We start from the raw sequence: 22,078 nt of genomic DNA, 5'->3' as shown, positions 1-22,078 counted from the left end.
TCCGTTTGCTCGCCTCTTCACGCCCTCACGGGGTTTGCCGTCTTCTCATCCAAACGCAGAAACTCGAGTTTCTTCAGACGGACGGCTCGGGCTGTGAGGCGGCTCCGTCCAAAAGGATGCTGTCTCCTGAGGAGCTGAGCCAGCAGCTGGAGAAACTCCTCCTGGAGGACATGGCCAGTGACGAGCAGATCTTTGATTGGGTTGAGGTACGAGGAGCTGAAATCCAGAGATGAGGTTTCAATGGCATATAAAGTTTAACTTCAAATGCAAAAAGGGGTTTAGACAAATATGCACCTCCTGAGTCCAAAGGTTCGTAACCTTCTGTTGTAACCGTAACATCCGTCCAACACAGGAAGTCTTCAGCTCTTATTGCACCGTTTCTATGTCGTTTCATGGCTGCCGTTAATTGAACGAGCGCAAAGATAACTGAGCGAGCGAATTCAGGAACGGAGTGGAGCGAACCTTACAACCATGCAAGCGCAATGCTAACCGAGCGGAATCCTGCGCCACGCTGGGTGGGTGAGCAGTGTTCGGGGGGGGGGGGGGGGGGGGGGGGGGGGGGGGGGTTGTCACTAGGGCGCGGTGACCTTTCTGGTTGATCTGATTTTCTGACTTTCATTGTTAGCATTGGTTCACCACATGCCAATACACACTTCCTGTACGTTGCGTAGTAGCTCGGGCTAACTAAAGTGTACATGTATATTTACCTAATATGTGATTTTCACATGAAAAAACTTGCAGCACAAAACAACCCGCTGCACTTTCCTACGTTGTTCTTGGCCGTTTGTTACCGTTTTAATCCACGCTACATCCGCCGTTTCCTTTTAATATTAAAGCCTTTAAAAAGTGGAAGTCCCGCCCCGCTGCCTCGCCGGATTTGACCGGTAAATGATTAACATGAAAGGTTAACGCCCCCAAATGACAAACACCCCCCCTGAACACTGATCGCAAACGCAGCGAGCGCGCAGTATGAGCTTTACGCTCACTCAGTTCCTGAAAACAGTCGCTCAGTTAACTCTGCGCTCGTTCAATTAATGGAAGTCATGAAACGCCATGCGTTTCCATGGAAACTGCAGCAGTAACATCACCAGCGCTGGCGATAGCTGGGCTCAGATGCCCTCCTGAATGAAACCGAACTAACCGTGGCAGCCAGGTCATAAATCTACACGCAGCTCCAGAAATGAACACCCTCCAGTGAGAGGGCGACTCGCCACATGGTGAGCAAATGTTTGCGCCAAATCCGCTCATTTCCGCTCCGTCTGGTGGCATTCTTTCATGCCCCTCGTCTGCGATTCGCATGGAAAGTCCACAGACGTGCAGAGAAACGCCGCCCGAATACGACATAGTTCACGCTTACGAAGCGTTTGGCGGATGAAGCAGCGTGACGATTTAATGGGGTTAAATCGTCACGCTGGGGTTACTTGCCGTCAGTTCAGGTAGAGATTTAAACGCCACGCTGAAGAAGCTGACGGTTCCCGCTCTGAGACGGAGGCTGCGGGGTTTGGACAGAGAACACGTTCCAGAGGAACGAGCTGCTCCTCGCTCTGAATCTAACTAAGCTCCGCCCTCCAGGAGAACCTGGATGAACCTCAGACCAGCTCGCCCCCCTTCCTGAGGTCCCTGATGACGGCTGTTTGTAAGGCAGCAGTGAAAGGTAAGCCCCCCCGCCCGGAGGAGACGCTCGGCCCGTGGAGAAGCTCCAAACGGTTCTCAGCCCGCCGTCGCTCTGCCTCTCTCCACAGACGAGAACAACTGCTGTCGGGTGGACACGGCCATCATCCAGAGGAGACTTCCTGTTTTACTGAAGTACCTTAACTCAGACACTGAGCGACAGCTGCAAGCACTTTACGCACTTCAGGCGCTGATCGTTTCGCTCGAGCAGCCCGCGAGTGAGTGCCGCACCCAACCCACACCAGCAGAGCGTCTAACGGCCGTGACGGCCTTTCTGTATCCAAACCGTTTCCCGGTTCCTTCAGTCCCTCTGGAAAACACAGCCTCAGGTTTTTAGTGTCCGAGTCCTGAAGTCTGATTTCAGAACAAAAGTTAAAGCTCCTTTCTCAAATGAAAAACCATCAGTTAAATGGTTTGGAGACCAGGGAAACGGGAACGAGTAATGCAGCTTCCTAACATCCCGTTTCCCTTATGGAATGCATATGGAATAAATATAAACACCACTCATGATCCAACAGTTGATTTAAACAAAAGTGTATGGAAGGTTTTGGTAATTACACATTGAAATACCATTTTCAAAGAATGTTGAAAATGATTTTAGAAGTTCAATTAGTCAAGTCGCATAATATTTACAACATGTTCAAAAGAAACTTTTCATTTTAGGATTTCTGAAGGTAAAAAATCTTTTTCCCTAAATCGATTTTCATCTCCATCTTTCAGGTGACGTGTTGATGTGGGGTCAAATCCGGATCAGCCTAAAGTGAATGAAAAACAAAAAGACTTGAAACCTCAAAAGAAATATACACATTGTTTCTAAATCTTACATTTGAAAGAAAAATATATTCTAAATTATAAAGAAAATACTGAAAATGATCAACCTAGAACTGACACCAAATGAAATAAGTTTATTAGGAACAGCTGCTGTTTTGTTTTCTCTCTTTGCTTACCGTTCTCCATTTAAAGTAGTATTTCTGACTTTTAGTGTGATTGTAATTTTACGTGGGGGCGGAGCTTTGTGTCTATTGGCTATCGGGACATGACTGACACCAAAAACAGCAGCCGTTACACTTTCTTTCTTTCTTTCTAGATGTGAACTTTTAAGATGAAAACTGTTTTCAAATGTTCTTTTTTTTCATTTATAATCTTGTTTTTGCTTTATGCTGATCCTGATTTGACCCCCCCCCCCTTATCAGATTCCTAGCCTGCTATTGGTGACATCATAGAGCATGTCGAGCAGTCTGACCAATCAGAGAGCTGGTTTTATTTGAGAAGCAGATTTTCAGATAAAGGACCACTAAAAGAAAGGAAATTTTAAAAGAATTCAAAGGAACTATAGAAAATCAAATAAAACATAGAAGGCTATGTTGGAATCGCAATTTAGTGTTTTATTTTTGATAAGAAATGATTTATTTCGAGAAATCAAGACAAAAAACAAGAGGATAAATCTATTCATGGATATATTAAGCTTGAGATAATCAGTCATGATTAGAAAAATAGACAAATTAAAAGTATAAGATGTACATCCATATGTATAAATCTGCATGTGAATCATAAATATTTGTACTAAAAATCAGCTGATCTGATAGGATGTATGTTTACATTTAAACTTTTAAGACACAATGAATCCAATAAATGTGCCGTTTGTCAAAAACGGTTCAATTGCCTGAAATTTTCATATTCCCACCTCCATTGTGCGCATGTCATGTAATCAATGAGTTCCAACTGCGTTTTTAATGAGGAGGTACCTTTATAATTAAATCAAGTTCCCGTCACTTTCTGGTGGTGACTGTTGGCCCGGCGGCCTGGAGGTGACCTCTGCTCCTGTGTTCCGGCAGATCTCCTCCGGATGTTCTTCGACTGTCTGTACGACGAGGACGTCATCTCGGAGGACGCGTTCTACAAGTGGGAGTCCAGCAAAGACCCGGCCGAGCAGGAGGGCAAAGGCGTGGCCCTCAAGTCTGTGACGGCCTTCTTCACCTGGCTGCGGGAGGCGGAGGAGGAGTCCGAGGACAATTGACGAGGGAGACGCCGCAGCAGAACTGCATCCTTGGAAGCTGAGCGAGCGTTCAAAGTGGCTTCACGACAGGAAAAACGATGTTTCCTGTGGTACGGTTCCGACGCCATTTTGAGTTTGGATTCCAGCAGCGGAAGCACTAAATATCTGTATCATACATAGAAAATATTTTTGTTTTAAATTTTAACTTTTCTTTTGTTACTTTTTAAGAAGAGACTTAAAAGATGCATAGGTTCTGGACTCTTTAATTTATTATTTTTTTAAGGACTGCAAATATTAAAGTTATTTAACATTTGCAGATGTTCACAGTAAAAACAGGATTAACAACATAATCAATTAGAATAACAAAGTATTGTGAAAATATCCTCCCTGAAACGCTGACAAACAGGGTAGAAGCAAATGCTTTTGGAACGAAAAAATCCTGAATGAACCGGAGCTTTCAGGAGGTGAAAGCCGCGTGACGCGCTGCTCGAACAAACTCCTCGCGGGAGGCAGACGTCAAAAAGCAAGAACCGTCTTGGGGAGGGGGACAAAAAAAAAAAGGCAACTTCAAAAAGCTAATGGCCAAGTTCGCTAAATACCAGATGCTTGTAATACTGAAGACTTACAACGCAGATTAAAGCTTGTAAATACATTAAAGACAAAAAATGTATTTAAAAGGTGTTTCTCATGATTTCCTCTTTCACTGTGAGCTTCTCCATGTCTGTGGATCTACTGAACGCAAAGGCTGCTGTGTTGGATGATTGACGGCTGTCTCTGTTCCTGCAGAGGACAGGACAGGTAAGCTTACCTGGAGAGGCTGGTTCTGAACTTGTTGGATTTGAAGCAGACCATAATACAACAATATACAAATGTAGTGAATGTTTAATTTTTATTTAATCCATATGACGTCTGTGCAGTCCACATTTTCCCATTGTTGATTTTTCAGCTAATTTTACTTGGACTGTACCAACTTGTTTGTGTAAAAGCTAATTTTTTTTAATTGGAGTGGTTGCCATATAAATGTTGACTTTTTTTGTTAATTGGTAAAAGTTTTTACTTTTCATAATAGAATTTGCTAAAATATCAGATTTACAACAGAAACTAAAGACTTTTTTTCTATGCCCATTTTTAACAAAATATGACGATTTTGACTGAAATTATACTCAGAAATCTGTACAGATTTAATTTTTTTAATGTTATAGTATAAAATGTATAAATACATGATTTATGTTGTTTTAGAAGTTACTTCTGTTTAGGCACGCGCCCCTCGCTGTGTTTATCTTCAAGTGCGCATGTCGGAAATCCTCGTACGTAGAACGTGACCCGCTGCGTCACCAACGGTCCGAGGGGCGGGGCTTCCGAACGAACAAAACGAATCGGAGGACCGTGCAGACGTCTCCTCTGAAAAGTGTTTTTTTTTTTCCTCCAGTTCCCCTGAAGCGAAAGGTAAGTCCGGTAAGAACCGAAGCGCCTCGTGTGCACGTGACGCTCGTGCGCGGTCTTTAGCGGGCCGCTGGTGGTTGTTGTTTCCCTCTGAATAAAAATGGTTTTCATCTCCCTGATGCGACGCCATTACTGTGTTCCCAAACCTGCGGACAAAATGGCGAAAATGACGGCGGGAAAAAGATTCCCGCGGCTCATCCTTTGGCTCGTGCAGACAGGCCTGAAAATGGCCGCCGCTGTTTTTATTTTTTAAAAACAGCAGCTTTTGTTTTCAGGCTGCAGGGCAAATGGCTAACAATGAATGACGTGGGGGGGGGGGGGGTCGTGATTTAAAACGCCTCCACCCCCCCCTGGAGCGGCGCTAACGTCTATTCCCGGTTTGCAGGCAGGTTTTCTGTGATGCCGATTCGCCGAGCAGCAGCGACTCCATCACAGGAGAAGGCCCCCGCCGCGGCTGCAGACAAAGGTGAACCCGTGAACGCACCACCCCCAGACAGCGGGGGGGAGGGGGCCGTCAGAGGTCGTCCCGGTGTTGACTGTTCCTGTCTGCCTCTCAGAGCCAGAAGCCTCAGAGGAGTCTCCTCCTGCTGAGGAGGAGGAGGAGGCTGAAGCTTCGGCGGCACCAGCTGATGCTGAGGAGGACCAGAAAGCCGCCGATGAAGAGCCCACGGAGAACGGCGAGAAGGTGGACGGAGGGGCCCCCGCAGAGGAGGGAGAAGAGGGCAAGTCCAAGAAAGAGTGAGTCTCCTGAGACGGGGGGCTGCAGGTGTTCCCGGCGCGATATTTCACTTTGATAACACTTATCTGTTTCTATGATCCTTACCTCCGCTGGACCACACCACAGGTGTGACCTGTCACAGCCACAGCTATTGGAGGAGAAGCTGCTGAACCGAGCGGCGTTAAAACGCGGCGCCCGCGCCGCTCAAAACGCTGAAATGCTCCAGAGCCGCCCTAGATTCTGAAAAAACATCCAAACAGAGTAGAAGTCAGGAAAAGTCTCGATTCCAATCCAGCTTCATTCAAACAGTGGAGTCCCACCATTGCACTGACGCCATTGACTGTAAAAGAGAACTGGACTGAGTGGCCCCTCCCCCAAGGCGTTCCAAACAGGAAGTACCTGCAGGCTCCAAGGAGCCAAAATCCCATAGTAGACTGTCCAAATTCGATGACTGCGTCCTTTCAGCAGCCTTCCCCGTCAACGTTGGCCGGGTGTGAATTTGGACACGTCTAGCCGTTACATGGGCGAATGTCCTGTCGCCTAGCAACCGTGAGTCCTATACAGAGAGGAGTAGTGAACCAGTTGTGGAGGTCAATATTTGATGACTTTTAATCTTGGAGGTGTGATTATAGGAAAGGTAATTATTTCCAACTCCGCGTCCGCCTTTAGACTCCGCCGTTGTTGTCAGAAAATCTTCCGGTTCGGCTGCAATGCATCTTGGGATATGGACAGCATAGGAGAATACACCTGACCGATCCTTGAAATCAGGAATAAGAAGGGCGTATTCATTGGCCGCATTTGAAGGTGAAATAAACAGCTCTTCTTCAGTTGTTCTATTGGTCAGAAGAACTATTCTGGATCGACCAAAAGGGGGTGGAGCCTGCTGGCCCCAACGTTCAAAACAGTTGACAAATTTTGTGGCTGTGTTCAAATTCTTTCCCTACTCACTATATGGTGCGTTAACCATTTTCTAGTGCTGTCTGAATTCACAATTCCAAAATCCAGTGCCCTAGTATTTTCCCAGAAGTCTCGTTGCTCCCTAGATGGGCAAATATAGACCACAATGCATTGCGTCGAAACAATTTTTGCCCAAAAAATGTATTTTATTAATAAACCAACATTTTTATCTTCAGAAGACAGTGGACTCATAAATAATCATGGCAAACATTCATATTAATATTTTAACTTTGTGAAATCGGTGACGTCACATCTGCCATTAAAAAAACAGTAGTGACCACGGTGTCCGATTTGCTTTTTAAATTCAGGGCACTACAAAGTGCTGCACTAAATGCACAGTTCTTATTTTCAGTCAGTGGATGAACTTCAGTCTCCTCTCACCCCACCCCCCTCTCCCAAATCATCATGGATTTGAACCCCCAACCTTCCAGTCTCGGGGCTGACGCTCTCCCACTGTGCTGGAACCCTAACAATGCTCGATCAGACCAGCTTCTCCTCCACTGGAATCAAACTATTAGGGCTCCTCGCTTCCACCGTAGACAGACCGAAAAGGTCAAAGCCTTCCTTTTGACGGGGTGTCCTTTAGAGGGAGGGGCTTCAATCTGACTTTCCCGCCTAATATTTTATTATTTTCTCCCCTCAGAATGAGCAGTTTTTTTGTTTTGTTTTTAGAGCGATTGGCGTTCAGTTGAACGGCTGTGCTCCTCGTTTAGACAGACGTCCTGAAGCTTGGGTTTTTGTTGTTTTCCCCCCTTGGTGACATAGTGACAAATGCGAGGACTGCGCGGCTGGACAGTGCTCCAAGCACTGCTATGTTCTCCTACTAAGGTGAGGATGGGACAAAGATAAGGGTGGAAGCAATCACAGTGAAATATCGCTCGGCGGCGGTCAAACCCCCTTCACTGAACTTGTGTTGCTCCTTGTGGCGGCAGGATGAAGGACGGCTACAAGTACAAGAAGTCCAGAACCAAGAAGGTGAAGCGGACGATCCCTTTGTGGGCTAGCGTCGCTGCACACAAAAATGTTCCCGTCACCAACTTTGCAGGAACGCAGCACAGAATGGATAACATCCTGATTGAGGCGTTGAGGGTGTGTACGGCGCTCTTCCAGCTGACCCCGCCTCCTGGCATCCTTAAAGCCGCTTTTGTCTCTTCACCCTCCCCCGCAGGCTTCCAGTGACAAGTCCGGGATTTCCTTCAAGTCCCTCATGAAATATCTGCTGGATAAACACCCCGGGATGGAGCTCAGCAAGAAAACCTTCTTCATCAAGAAAGCCCTGAAGAAGCATCTGGAGAAGGGAACCATCAAACAGGTGACGCCTCGGACCGCCGTTTTCTGTGCGTGTGTCGGCTTGGCTTCACCGGTAAATCTTCTGGTTTGTCTCTCAGCTGAAAGGCAAAGGCCTGTCGGGGTCTTTTGTCATCGGAAAGCAGCCCGCCCCCCCAAAGGTTTGTTTTCAACCTTCCTAAAACTCTATTTTCTACCATTTCTTTTCCTGCCAGGTCAGCGGAAACACCAAGTATGAACCTCCAGTTCTTTTTGTTATAGACTTACACCTTTATTTATAGTTTCACAACAGCGCATCATGGAGACAGTTGTGATGCAAACCTCCAGTTTGTCTAACAGGCGGCTCCTCCTCCCGTTTACTCTGACCCTCAGAGTCGGCGTTGAGGCGACCACGAACGGTGAAGGGGTCGTGTAAGCGGGCGTTTGTGTGTTCAGAACTCTGCTGTTCGAGCATCGCTTTGCAAGCTTCTATGGCACACAAAACAAGCGACCGTTGAACACAGGAGAACTTTGACCAATCAGGGGCTCCGATGATGCGTAGAGTCCTTGATTGATCACGAAGGAGAAATTGTTACTCTATGACACCCCGTCTTTCATGTATCGGAGCAAGGCTGTGAAAGAAAACGCCTGAGAATCCGCTTCAACGGTTCACACCAAAAATGCGATAGTTCTGGGCGCTGGTTCAATTCTGGGTGGAAAAGTACCAAGCGGGGGGCAGGAGAACGCTGGGGTAGTGCATTCTTCACTCGGGCGTTCTCTGTGGGTTCAGCTTGTACCTGTAGCTGTGATGGGTTAAGGTTTGGTGGCACTAATGCGCGGCGTTGACCTGTTGTTTCTAGAAAGCTCCCAATAAGCTGGAGAGTCTGGGAGACGCTCTTCCTCTCATCATCACGCAGCTCTGCGAGCCCAAAGAGGCGTCCTACAACCTGATCAAGAAGTACCTGGAGCAGCACTTCCCCAGCCTCAACATCGAGAACAAGTAGGACAGCCGAGTTTCCAAGCTGCCTCAAACGCAGCGTCCCTTTAAATGTACAGAAATCCCACCAGCTGATCTTTATTCAGTCTAAATGACACTTTTAGAGTTTACAGCTAAAGTCGTTTTCAGACTCCCGTGCTGGTTTTTGCCCGTGAGGTTGAATCCTACGGGGATTTCCGTTGCGATCGTGTGAAATTTTTCTGCTTTGATTTCAGACCCGAATCTCTGAAGACGGCTCTGGTGAAAGCGGTGGAGAAAGGTCATCTGGAGCAAATCACTGGAAAAGGAGCTCGGGGGACGTTTCAGGTACTTCTTCTAAAAGTCTGCAACTCCACAGCGCCGGACCTCAAAGAAAACGCTGCATGGCGTCACATTTCACCAAAGCGTGTGTTTTCTTTGCATGTATTGATTCTGGACGTTTTCAGCTGAAGCGAGGTGGGAACAAGCCCCAGCCGAAGGGCAGCGTGCTGGAAGAAGCCATCACCGTCGCCATCACGGCCATGAACGAACCCAAAACCTGCAGCACCACGCTGCTGCGCAAACACCTGCTGGACTCGCACAAAGACGTGAAGGAGCACCACCTGAGTAAGTCTGTGCTGGTGTTGAAGCGGGACATTACCGTCCACGTTTTCCCCTTCTGAAGACGACTGTCCTCCTCAGTGGCGACTCTCCGGAGAACCCTGAAAAAGTGCAAAGTTCTGGGCTGGATGGAGCAGATCACGGGTCACGGCTTCACCGGGACCTACAGGCTCTCTTTCCCGTTTTATCCCAGGTATTCCAGTGTTTCTCCCGTTTTCCGTCCTGCATGGATCCTCTTTCAATTCTTCTCCCGTTTGTCTTCAGTCCCAACACTCTGTTCCCCGACAAGTTCAAAGAGCCCGCCGTGAAGACCCCCGCCAAACGCAGGAGGACGGTCGACTCATCGGAAGAAGAGGAAGAGTCGGAGGAAGAGGAGTCGTCTGAGGATGAAGCCCTGCCTCCAAAGAGGTACCTGACGCTTGTAATCGATTACTTCCTGTGTGGCTTGCCTCCTGTAAGCTGACGTCTCTGTTTTAAACCAGATCCTCTCAGAAGAGACCTCCACCCAAGGCGCGACGGCCCCCCCCTGCCAAGAAGGCTCGAAGCAGCGGTCCGGTGAAAAGTCGGGGGAAGGCCTTCGCCAAGAAGTCTCCGGCCAAAAAAGCTCCGCCTCCAGCCAAGAAAGCGGGCCGGAAACAGCCGGCCTCCAAAAAGGAGGCGGCACCCCCGAAGGAAACCCCAGTGAAGAAGGCCGCGCCCTCCAAAAAGCCCAAAACGCCCGCCGTCAAAAAGCTGAGCGCCAGGGGGTCCAAGAGGCCCCCGCCCAAGGAGTCGACCCCAGAGAAGGATGACAAGACGGCCAAGAGCCGCTCCAGGAGTTCCAGATCCGAGGAGTCGTCTCCTGAGGAGCCTGCAGCGAAAAAGCAGCCGGCCAAGGGCAAACGCTCCGAGCCCAAGAAGACGCCCCCCACGGTCAAGACGGGGGCGAAAAGCAGCAAACAGCCCGCCCGACAGTCCAAACGGGGACGACGCTGAGGCCGGGACAGACCACCACAGACCTCCCGCCTCCGTTCTCCCCCTCCTCCCGCGTTGAAGGGGCCGTAGATTTTGTTTTTTTCTATTGGAGAGTTAGAGCGTTTTTCTGCCAGTCCATTAGCCGCGTCTGAGCCTTTCCTGAAGCTCCTCCCCCTTCTCCACCGAGCCTCGGACCAACTCGGGTTGCAGCCGCCGGGCTCCCCACGCAAAAGGAGCGCGGCGCCGCGACTCCTCTTTTTATAGGTTCCTCCTCCTCTTTGTACTCGGCCCACTCATCATTTTCAGATCGGAGGTCGACGGCGGCGGCCCCCGGATTCTGACCGACCGTACGTTTCTGACTCTAAAGTGTTACGTTTTTTTTACGTCACTAAATAAACGACCGTCTTTTGAAGTCCTGAAGTGTTGAAAGAGGAGCCCGGCTGAGGTTTTTCTTAAGGTTCCTTTAAAGGAGTGTAAGTTGACATGATCCGGTTTTATTCTAACAGTTGTTACCAAATGTGTTTGTGAAAAAGAACCAGGAAGACTATCGATAGCTCTCACCTACCCTGCATGCATGTATTCCTTGTGTTGGTAAAGCTCTTTTTCCAAGTCATTAATAAAATGGCTATATTTGTACGCTCTTGTCTGACTTTTTCTGTGCCGGAGGAACCTTTCTCCACTTCTGGGAAGCCTTTTTAAAACCTGCCGTACAAATCGGCTGGACGGTTCTCAAGAGTCCTCGCTGAACCCCCGTCCCTGAAACAAGCCCCCACCACCGACCGTCTCTGAGAACTAGATCCGTAGAAACTGGTTTCATCCGGCGCCGACCAAATCAAATCCATTCAGGCGCCATTTTTTCCCAATACAGACACTGACCGCCATCTTGAAACCAGACGTCCGCGGGCAGCGATTGGTCCGAGTCAAGGTTTCTATGGCGACCACTGTCCGGTCAGGGGTGAGCTTGTTGGAAGGCCACGCCCCATCCACTTGAAACTGGGCTGAGCCAGCCAACGGTTTGAACGTTATTGTGGGGGGCCAGCAGGCTCCACCTACTTTTATTGAGGCATCTGATTGGTCAGTTTATAACTGGAACTACAGTAATAAAAATATTGAAAATGAGGATTATTAAAAACATGTTTGAAGACAAAAAAAGGTGGGGGACTGGCTTACTTCGCTCAAACAGTCCTGTCCACAACTCGGGTGAATTTCTGATGAACTCCTGCTGCTCTGCAGAAACTAGGTCCTAGAAAATGACAGGTTTTTGGCTGAAAACGGCATCATCATAAATAAAAGACCACTAGGAACGCTTTGAAAATAGATCAGACGATGATCGGAGAGGGACTTCAAAAGTTGAGACTTTGAATCAGTTGAACCAGCAATCCAAGTAAAAACAGGGATGAGCTGGAAATTCTTTACAGGATTAGAAATTCTGGTTTCCTATTATCCTGTAAAAGAGCCCCCCCCCCATCAGAAATGGTTGGACCCTTAAGACCCCAGACCCTTTTCTGAGGCCCCTGACTAAAGATGGGCTAAAGGAAATGAGAACATCCACGTTCTCAAGTTTGCTGTGATCACCAACACAGACTGGATCCCAGTAAATAAAACTAGAAAAACACTAAACATCTGTTAAAAAAAAACAGAACTTCATGCAGCTTCACTGACGGGTCAAATCCAGAACCTCCAGAAACCAGAGCAGAACTTCTGATCTTCACCCAATGTGACGCAGAGAAACTAAAGCAGAACAGTCTCGTCCATTTTTAACACAATGATGCAAATGTTGTGTATGTTTGTCTAAATTCCTTCTGAGCTGCTTGTTGTTGGGAAAAAAGTGTTAAATTTGTGGAGAAAATGTTTACCTTCAATCAGATGTTGTGGTTTCGTGATGCATACCCACCAATCCTGAAGAACCTCTGAGCGTCTCTGAGGTTCTGGATCTTCAACCCGGAATGCTTCATGGATCTGACTGGACAGTTTTCCCTCCGTGAGCGCGCGCGCGCGGAGGCAGGCTCGTGTCCGCTGTCTTCCGCTAGGTGTCGGATCTTCGGCGGAAGTCCCCCCCCCCCCCCCCCACGTCACATTTAGCCCCTCCTCTGCCTGGCTGCACACCTGAGCCGCAGGGCAGAAAGACAACAGGTAGGAGTGCGGAACTGGCGGCGCGTCAGGAGGACCCCCCCCGAAGATCTCCAGGTGTTCTTGTTTTTGATGAAGGTCTGTTGAAGGAGGAGTTCGGGTCCGGACCGCCTGAAGACCTCGTCGGCCTGGTTCTCCTCAGACAGCAGCTGCGTGGAGCGACGGGCGGGAAAAGGCGGGTCACGGATCTCCTCGCGCGTCCTCTCCAAACGTTTCCGGTGGCAGGTCGTCCTGAAGACCTCCGGGAGGAGGAGACCTCCTGTTTGGCAGGAGCAGACAGCATGGGCGAGGCCCCCCTGGCAGAAGACGGTGCGGTGACCCGCTCCGCAGAGGTGAGTGCGTGGGCGCGCGCGCGCGCTCCTCTGTGCGTTCCGGTTCTGACGGCGGGTTTGTCTCCTGCAGTACGTGGGCTCGTTCCCCGTGGAGGACTGCGCCCTGGACGAGCAGATGGAGCAGCTGGACCTGCAGCTCAGGTCCCTGAAGGTGAGTCCCTCAGCTGACCTCCCTGCTCCTGCTGGAGGAGGAGGAGGAGGTGTCTAACAGAGGCTGTCATGATCCACCAGTCATGCAGGAGGAGGAGGAGAACCGTGGCCCTGAGGTTCTCTGTCAAAGGTGTGAAGATGTACAACGAGGACGAAACGGTAAATGTTCTGTCCTGTGTGACTGAGAACCCAGTGAGTCTGGGTCCGAGTCCGTCTGAATGTTCTGGACCTCCTGCAGACCCTCCTGATGGCCCACGCTCTGCACCGAGTGTCCCTGTCCACCGCCCGGCCCGCCGACGCCCAGTTTGCCTTCGTCTCCCATAACCCGGGCAGCACCGACGCCCAGCTCTACTGCCACGTTTTCAGAGCAAGGCATGCCCGAGCAGTAAGTCCACAGAACCAGAACCTCTGCCTGATCTTCATGGTGGTGAGACAAAGTTCTGCTTTTCAGGAACTGAAGCCACATTTGAGCACATTTCTGCAAAAATGTCCTGTCCTGAAATGCAGATACTGTGAGGCGGGCGGGAGTTCCTCAGGGTTCTGTTCTGGGACCACTTTTTTTTTTTTTTTTTAAATCTGCCTTTTGAGCAACACTGTCAGAAACCTGCAACTCATTCAGAACCAGAACTGGCCTAACAAGTCTGGTTTCCTCACACAGACCACCACAGTTGGGCTTTAAAGACTCACTCTGATGAAAATGTTGGTTTGGGAGTTTTTAACATTTCAAGAAAATTAAGTGTAAAATGTAATTTTTAAAAGTATTTTTTATTTAAATTATTGTAAATCAGGTGCAGACGTGAAAAAAAACCCCAATGGTAAACGATTGTAGGTGTGAAGTAGAGGCTACAACGGCAAGCCACGAGCTCCCTGCTCCATTCTGATGCATCCACGGTCAGACACAGACCATGAACGCCTTTGTTTTTCCCGTCTGAGCCAGAATCTGGATCAGAACTGGACGCCTGATGGCTCTGATATCGCTTGGCATTTATTTTGCACCGCTAATGTTGGGATGGGGGTGTGAGGGGCTGTAAGCTAGCGGGACAGGCTCTAACAGAGGAATGATGGGAAGTAGGGACAGGCTTACTCGGCGCCAACAGTCGTCTCCTCCCCCCCCCCCCCCCCCCACAACTCAGAGGTGAATTTCTAATGAACTCCTGCCGGGAGGAGGAGTTATTTCAGAAAACGACACGTTTTTAGATGTTAGGAGGATTAACAGACCAAGATCAGAAGATGTTCGGAGGGGGACTACTGACCTGAGGTCCTTAAGGTACACAAACCCAGCAGGGCTGGTAGAAACTCGGGCCAGAGCCAACAGAGTGAAGCTGCTTTCCGGTTCTGTTCTGAAGGGGAAGTAGCTTCTCTGGGTTCAGGTCCAAACCAAAAACCTTCCTGGAGTCTTTGTTTGGTATGTTCCACCATCAGCACTCAATCTGCTCCGGTTCTGTCTTTAAAATGTCTTCTTGTTGTTTTTTTAATTATAGGCTTGTTGCTACAAAGGCTTTCTGAGTGTTCCGAAAATCCCCTAGAATATTGTCAGAGACATGCGAAACAAACAAACAAACAAGGAGCAGGGTTACTGTAGGATAATGAGGCTGTGAGGACTGAAGGGAAAACCAGAATTCAGCAGATCATCCATGTTTCTCCTCCACCGTGTCAAACTCCACCACGGAAACTACATCTAAGACTGGAATTCTGGGAAATCTGGAGGAACCACTATTGCAGGGACGTAAAGGATGACAGAAACCGATTGGAAAAAAATGTATCTAGTAATGAGTCATTCAATTCAGTTTTATTTCTATAGCCAAATACTAACAACAATAGTCGTCTCAATGGGCTTCATACTGGTAGTTGTGTAATAAACACGAATCATAAAGAACATAAAGTCAAAGAATTCAATAAGTACCGGCTAAACTAAACTGACTAAACCAGGACTGCTCTATCCTGGTCCTCAAGATCTACCACCCTGACTGTTTTCCAGATCTCCATGTCCTGCTAGCTGCTGATTAGCCCAATCAGATGTCTCTGGATTCTGATTGAATGAACACACCTGGTCCAGGTAATCAGCAGTGAGCAGTGCAGGAAGAGCTGGAAAACAGGCAGGGTGGTGGATCTCCAGGACCAGGAATGAGCAACCCTGGACTAAACTAATCCGGGCATCCCTGCCCTTTGACCCTCCTTCACGGTAAGGAAAAACTCCTAAAAAAAAAAAGATTCCAGGGAAAAAGAAGAAACCTCAGGGGTGTAAACATGGAGGGATCCTCCCCCAGGGTGGACAGGCGATGTACCAGAAATCGTAGAGAAAAATTAACTTATCTAACGCTACAACTACATGTTTAAAGTCCAGCAAATGAGCTTCATCCATTCTGCAGGAGCAGAGAGGAGGTACACGGTCAGGTACAGCAGCAGAGAGGAGGTACACAGTCAGGTACAGCAGTACAGAGGAAGTACACAGTCAGGTACAGCAGTAGAGAGGAGGTACATGGTCAGGTACAGCAGTAGAGAGGAGGTACACAGTCAGGTACAGCAGTACAGAGGAAGTACACAGTCAGGTACAGCAGTAGAGAGGAGGTACACGGTCAGGTACAGCAGTAGAGAGGAGGTACACGGTCAGGTACAGCAGTAGACAGGAGGTAAACGGCCAGGTACAGCAGTACAGAGGAAGTACACAGTCAGGTACAGCAGTAGAGAGGAGGTACACGGTCAGGTACAGCAGTAGACAGGAGGTACACGGCCAGGTACAGCAGTACAGAGGAAGTACATGGTCAGGTACAGCATTAGGGAGGAGGTACACGGCCAGGTACAGCAGTAGAGAGGAGGTACACGGTCAGGTACAGCAGTAGACAGGAGGTTCACGGCCAGGTACAGCAGTAGACAGGAGGTACACGGCCAGGTACAGCAGTAGACAGGAGGTACACGGTCAGGTACAGCAGTACAGAGGAAGTACACGGTCAGGTACAGCAGTAGAGAGGAGGTACACAGTCAGGTACAGCAGTACAGAGGAAGTACACAGTCAGGTACAGCAGTAGAGAGGAGGTACACGGTCAGGTACAGCAGTAGAGAGGAGGTACACGGTCAGGTACAGCAGTAGACAGGAGGTACACGGCCAGGTACAGCAGTACAGAGGAAGTACACAGTCAGGTACAGCAGTAGAGAGGACGTACACGGTCAGGTACAGCAGTAGAGAGGAGGTACACGGTCAGGTACAGCAGTAGACAGGAGGTACACGGCCAGGTACAGCAGTACAGAGGAAGTACACAGTCAGGTACAGCAGTAGAGAGGAGGTACACGGTCAGGTACAGCAGTAGACAGGAGGTACACGGCCAGGTACAGCAGTACAGAGGAAGTACATGGTCAGGTACAGCATTAGAGAGGAGGTACACGGCCAGGTACAGCAGTAGAGAGGAGGTACACGGTCAGGTACAGCAGTAGACAGGAGGTTCACGGCCAGGTACAGCAGTAGACAGGAGGTACACGGCCGGGTACAGCAGTAGACAGGAGGTACACGGTCAGGTACAGCAGTACAGAGGAAGTACACGGCCAGGTACAGCAGTACAGAGGAAGTACATGGTCAGGTACAGCATTAGAGAGGAGGTACACGGCCAGGTACAGCAGTAGAGAGGAGGTACACGGTCAGGTACAGCAGTAGACAGGAGGTTCACGGCCAGGTACAGCAGTAGACAGGAGGTACACGGCCAGGTACAGCAGTAGACAGGAGGTACACGGTCAGGTACAGCAGTACAGAGGAAGTACACGGTCAGGTACAGCAGTAGAGAGGAGGTACACAGTCAGGTACAGCAGTACAGAGGAAGTACACAGTCAGGTACAGCAGTAGAGAGGAGGTACACGGTCAGGTACAGCAGTAGAGAGGAGGTACATGGTCAGGTACAGCAGTAGACAGGAGGTACACGGCCAGGTACAGCAGTACAGAGGAAGTACACAGTCAGGTACAGCAGTAGAGAGGAGGTACACGGTCAGGTACAGCAGTAGACAGGAGGTACACGGTCAGGTACAGCAGTAGACAGGAGGTACACGGCCAGGTACAGCAGTACAGAGGAAGTACACAGTCAGGTACAGCAGTAGAGAGGAGGTACACGGTCAGGTACAGCAGTAGACAGGAGGTACACGGCCAGGTACAGCAGTACAGAGGAAGTACATGGTCAGGTACAGCATTAGAGAGGAGGTACACGGCCAGGTACAGCAGTAGACAGGAGGTTCACGGCCAGGTACAGCAGTAGACAGGAGGTACACGGTCAGGTACAGCAGTACAGAGGAAGTACACGGTCAGGTACAGCAGTAGAGAGGAGGTACATGGTCAGGTACAGCAGTAGAGAGGAAGTACACGGTCAGGTACAGCAGTAGAGAGGAGGTACATGGTCAGGTACAGCAGTAGACAGGAGGTTCACGGCCAGGTACAGCAGTAGACAGGAGGTTCACGGTCAGGTACAGCAGTACAGAGGAAGTACACGGTCAGGTACAGCAGTAGACAGGAGGTTCACGGTCAGGTACAGGAGCACAGACGAGCCAACTGGCAACTGAAAAGTCATTTACGACTTTATTCTCATACACGTTTGGCTTTATATTACCATTCTACATTGTATTATCTCATATTTATTTTATTTTTCTATTACGGCGACCCCAATGCTCCGTATTAGCTGAATAAATTATTATGACACTATATTTTTCAACCACAAAGAACAAAATTGTCTAAAAGACCCAAAACAGCAGGTTTTTATGAAGCTGTTTTGTTCAAGATGTTTTACTTTTGTAGCATATCCTAAAAAGTGCCAGTAAGAAGAAAAAAAATAAGAGCTTCTCTGATAAAAAGCACTTTGTTGTTTTGATTTCCTGTCGGGAATTTCATCTTTGGTTTAGTTTGGATGAGAAAACGGAATTAGTTTGAGCTGTTTTTGTGGGAAACATAAACTGTAGCCAACATTCCTTCAGCCTTTGTGGGAAAAGTATTTATAAACCACATTTAGCAGCAAAAAAATCAATATAATGTTTGTCATATAAATATATTTAAAGTGTGTGCTGCATCGCATAATGGGGGATCAGGAAAAAACAATTTTCATCTTTTTTAGAGCAAACTGAATTCACTTTAGTGCACTAAAACATAAAACTAAGAAATGTCCGTCATTCTAAACAGCACTTGGGGGTTTGATGCCGTTGGATGCAGTTTAAAGGACCTGGAGGAAGCTACGGTGTGGGACTTAACCAGAAAGCCTTCATTTTGTAGCTGGAGTCCGTTCGAGGGTTAACAGGAGTTAAAGGCACACCTTACCCCTTATATAGTGTTTGGGTCAAAATCGGTCAGAATGAGCGTTGACCTTTTTTCCCCCCCGTCCTCTATCCCGCAGGCTCAGTTCCTGAACCTGCTGCTGTGCCGCTGTTTCCAGCTGTCTTACCTGGAGAAGCACCCAGAGGAGGCCCAGGAGGAGTCCGGTGGGTCGGCGCCGCAGCACAACCCGTCCCTGCTCAACCACGGCTTCCCTCTGAGCGTCAGCGCGCTGGTTTCCTTCAGAAGAGCCCCTTTTCAGGGCTTCTTCCTGGGGTCAAAGGTTAGGGTTCTTTCATCAATGTCGGCGCTCGAAGCTGTAGAGGAAATGTGTGAGGCGCGTCTCCACGTCCAGATACCTGCGCTCCAAACGATCTTCGTCGTACTGGAGTTTCTGCTTCTGCTTCACAGAAAACAAAGAAAGCCGCTGACGGCTCGCACAGCTGCAAAGACGACGTCTTCAGCACTTCTTCTCCGTCTCTGATGAGGAAGAACGTCATCCGCAGCAAAAACCTGCAGTCCGGCGCTTACCGCTCCTTCACCTTCACGCCGCTCAAACAGCGCGGCTTTCAAGAGCACCTGAGTCTGTCACAAGGTGGGCCGAAAGTTCAGAGAGCGCTGTCAAGGGTCCGAGATCTGATTAGGTAAAGCAAACTTCTCTGCTGCGTGCTGGGTACGCTCACCTGTGGTGCATCACCTGGACTCACCTGGATTCACCTGGGATTTGATCAACTGCATGGAAATGACCTTCTACTTTCTTTCCACTGGGCTCATTTTTGTTTTTCTTTCACTGACTCCCACACAAATATGGAGATTTATTTCCTCTTCTCTTGGGATACAAACTTAAATCATTTCTTTTCTTAAACTCTGTGTGAAACAGGAAAGGATCAAAACAAGAAAGTGGCGAGGAGAGCCCGCGCCCCGAGCTTAGCAGAAACGGAAGAAGCGCTGGCTCAGGCCGTGTGGTGCTGGGCCGGAATCGCGACGTCAGTGCCGCCGAGCGCAGCCTTTGTCCAAAGCTCCCGTTTCCGTTTGAGTCTGAAGCCCCTTTTTCCCGTTGGCTTGCAGTGACAGCAGCTACTCCCTCCTCGCCGATGACGTTCTGGGATCCTACCTTCTGTGCTCGCATCCCAAAAAGCCCAAATCCAAGTGTCTGTTCGTTCGCTTTCCCACCGGAATGTCCACCATCCTCATCCAGAACTCCCAGAAAGGGAAGTTCTCCCTGGAGGTAAGATTTTCACAATAAAAGTGTCCTTCGATCATTTATTTTATTTCTGAGTGTTATAACGTGTTCAAGTCATTTTTTAATCAAACTTTAGTTCATAAAATGTTTTCAAGGGTTTTTTCTCAGGTCTTATGAGAATTCTATGGTTTCAAACATAAACTTTTATTTTATTTTTACAGTTTTTTTTAGTGTGCTTTTAGCTTTCCTTTCATGATTTTTGTATGTCAGTATTTGTAGAGGGTTTTTTTTAAATTATTTTTTCAATAGCATTACCCTGCAAATGTTTGGCTTTTTACACAAATTTCTAGCAAATTTTATGTCAAAATTTAGGATTCTTCTGGTTATTAGATTTAAAATTGACATTTTTTACAGTTTATTTTTGATGGATGGGTGGGTGGGTGGATTGATTGATCCCCATCAGGAGAAATTCAGTTTTCTGGTACCCATCTCTCAGAAATGCACACAATAGATGAAACATAAATTCCATCCATCCGGGTTTCTTGACCCGCTGTGACCCTTTCGGGGTCACGGGGGGGCGGCCACAGCCTAACTTGGCTGCTGTTAGGTGAAGGCGGGGGCACACCCTGGACATGTCGCCAGCTTGCCACAGGTAAAATAGATCAAACTGAAAACAAATATTTTAAAATGCTTCCTTATCAAATCTTTTAGGATAAAGCTGTCGTTTCTCAGCAGTCTCCAGCTAAATGTTGGACATTTTTTCTGCAATATTAGCATCAAGTTTATTTATTCTTTTTTATTTGACATTTAAACAGTTTTGAAACAAGATAGTTTTGTTACCTACATTTGAGCTTATTTAGCAATAAGTTTTATATTAACAATATGCCGTGTTATTTAGTTCAACAGTTGTCAACAGTTTTAATTAAAAAAAAATACATTTTCTTGTCCTTTTCCAGCTAATTAGTGGCTTTTCTACTTTTTTCCAGCAGTTTTATCGTTAAGCTTTATGTTCTAATTTGTACAGTTTTTAGAAAGACGAGTGTTTTTGTTCGTGTAACGGACTTGGGGGGGGGGGGTAAAGATGGAGTTTCCGAGCATCTTCTGCACTTCCACACCGCCTGATGCTAAACCCCAGAAAGTCGGTTACATTAGAACCTTTTACTTTTTTTTTTTAAAGTCTATTTAGCTTTTCATAACCACTTTAGCAGGTTATTTATTTAATGTCAACAGTTTTAGTTCTAAAAAATAATAAAAATTCTATCAATTTCCAGCTTTATTAGCATTGATATGTTTTTTTTTATGTTGTACAGTTTTTTCTCTTCATTTAGCAGAAATGGTGGATCTTGAGCATAAACGTCCCGTTTCTGTTTCAGAAATGTAAGTTGAAGTTCCCGTCCGTGGCCGAGCTGATTGAATACTACACGGACTCGCAGGACGAGCTGCCGTGTCCGCTGAGCTCTGCCAGGGTGAACCACTGCTACGAGTGGGAGGAGGCCGCCGGCACACAGCGCGCCGCCAGGCTGAGTCCCAGAAAAAGCACCCAAAGACGGGAGTGGATCTGACCCGTCCTGACGCCCCCGGAGGCTCACACAGGGACACTCTCTCATGTCACACGTCTGTCACATTTGACCTTTAAAACACGAGCTGGGAGGAAGCCCCAGAGTCCGAGTGTCGGTTCTCATCCCGTCTTTACGGTGCGTTCAGGTACCTTTTCGTGTCGGCTCTTCCTGCTTGCTGCTGTGACGTATTTTTATATGTGCCTCTATGGTATCAGACATGTTTTTAAATTAATACTCCATAACTCTAGACAGCGGAAAGTTTTGATCAAACCTGGTTATCGACCTCATTTTTAACGACCGTGTTTGCTTGGTAAACAGTAATGTGGTGACGACAGTTCTCGTCTGTTTTTCTTATGTTTGTAATGTGCAATTATATTTTTTAACAATGTGAAATATTTTTTATGGCTCTGAGAATTTTTGTGCATCAAAGCACTAATAAAGCCTTTTACTGTTAAATCTGTAAAATTACCCACCTTGTGCACACCTTCAAAATAAAAGGTCATGCTGCTTTTGACGATCGATGGAAAAGAACTTCTTTACAAAAAAACAAGATTTGTTGATATTATTTTGATCTGAAGAAGCATATTTTTATTTGGAAATTCAGGGTTTAGACTTTAAAGTGTGGAAAATTTGGATTATCTTTTAATCTGAAAATAAATAAATAAAAGTATCTAGAAAGTGTAAATTAGTTTGAACCACAAACATTTGAAATAATTAACCTGAAACTGGTCATTAATTAGCCTTTTCTCAACCATCTAATTCAAAAACTACGTCTTTATTTTCTGAAAACAAAGTCAAATTAATTGACTGTTATTGTCATAAATACATTCCTATAGCTTTAAGTTCACACATATTATGAAATGATGTC

The 22,078-nt window shown here is 47.5% G+C and overlaps 3 protein-coding genes and 1 long non-coding RNA gene across 22 annotated transcripts in view; 3 read left to right on the top strand and 1 right to left on the bottom strand.

Moving 5' to 3' along the window:
- The window catches only part of LOC105354159 (eukaryotic translation initiation factor 4 gamma 3), a 47,578-nt gene extending 43,234 nt beyond the window's left edge, over positions 1-4,344 (top strand). For all 15 annotated transcript variants that reach the window (XM_078947762.1, XM_078947761.1, XM_078947760.1 and 12 more), the window contains 4 exons: positions 60-206; positions 1,573-1,654; positions 1,743-1,889; positions 3,507-4,344. In XM_078947762.1, coding sequence (XP_078803888.1) covers positions 60-206; positions 1,573-1,654; positions 1,743-1,889; positions 3,507-3,688 — 558 coding nt within the window. In that variant the 3' untranslated portion in view covers positions 3,689-4,344. The remainder of the gene's footprint in view (positions 1-59; positions 207-1,572; positions 1,655-1,742; positions 1,890-3,506) is intronic.
- LOC110015180 (uncharacterized) lies at positions 78-6,367 on the bottom strand. Its single transcript, XR_002290314.2, has 3 exons — positions 6,228-6,367; positions 5,934-6,068; positions 78-216 (listed from the first exon to the last, which is right to left on the bottom strand). It is a non-coding gene; the product is annotated as an uncharacterized LOC110015180 (long non-coding RNA).
- Positions 4,974-11,217, top strand: hp1bp3 (heterochromatin protein 1, binding protein 3). Of its 4 annotated transcripts, none has more exons than XM_011475658.4 (13): positions 4,974-5,113; positions 5,496-5,576; positions 5,668-5,848; positions 7,551-7,613; positions 7,718-7,874; positions 7,954-8,097; positions 8,174-8,233; positions 8,912-9,051; positions 9,264-9,354; positions 9,474-9,633; positions 9,709-9,820; positions 9,892-10,035; positions 10,110-11,217. In XM_011475658.4, exons 2-13 carry the CDS (start codon positions 5,510-5,512, stop codon positions 10,600-10,602), a joined length of 1,812 nt encoding a protein of 603 aa, XP_011473960.1. In that variant the 5' UTR covers positions 4,974-5,113; positions 5,496-5,509; the 3' UTR covers positions 10,603-11,217. The 4 variants fall into 4 exon arrangements, with proteins under 4 accessions (XP_011473960.1, XP_011473961.1, XP_078803894.1 ...); XM_078947768.1 differs by having other exon boundaries at positions 4,982-5,122; XM_011475659.3 differs by lacking the exon at positions 7,551-7,613 and having other exon boundaries at positions 4,975-5,113.
- Positions 11,218-12,641: 1,424 nt separating this feature from the next.
- sh2d5 (SH2 domain containing 5) lies at positions 12,642-21,727 on the top strand. Of its 2 annotated transcripts, XM_078947779.1 has the most exons (10): positions 12,642-12,714; positions 12,801-13,043; positions 13,114-13,194; positions 13,275-13,352; positions 13,432-13,578; positions 18,551-18,751; positions 18,880-19,063; positions 19,349-19,454; positions 19,537-19,696; positions 21,025-21,727. In XM_078947779.1, the coding sequence occupies exons 2-10, from the start codon at positions 12,993-12,995 to the stop codon at positions 21,211-21,213; spliced, it is 1,197 nt and encodes a 398-aa protein (XP_078803905.1). In that variant the 5' UTR covers positions 12,642-12,714; positions 12,801-12,992; the 3' UTR covers positions 21,214-21,727. The 2 variants fall into 2 exon arrangements, with proteins under 2 accessions (XP_078803905.1, XP_023811061.1); XM_023955293.2 differs by lacking the exon at positions 12,642-12,714 and having other exon boundaries at positions 12,725-13,043.
- Positions 21,728-22,078: the final 351 nt, after the last annotated feature.

This window comes from Oryzias latipes, chromosome 5, assembly GCF_053564925.1.
Source record: "Oryzias latipes strain Hd-rR chromosome 5, Olatipes_Hd-rR_3.1".
Taxonomy (NCBI): domain Eukaryota; kingdom Metazoa; phylum Chordata; class Actinopteri; order Beloniformes; family Adrianichthyidae; genus Oryzias; species Oryzias latipes.
Note: the sequence above shows the minus strand (reverse complement) of the source record. Positions and strands in the feature narration are given on the sequence as shown.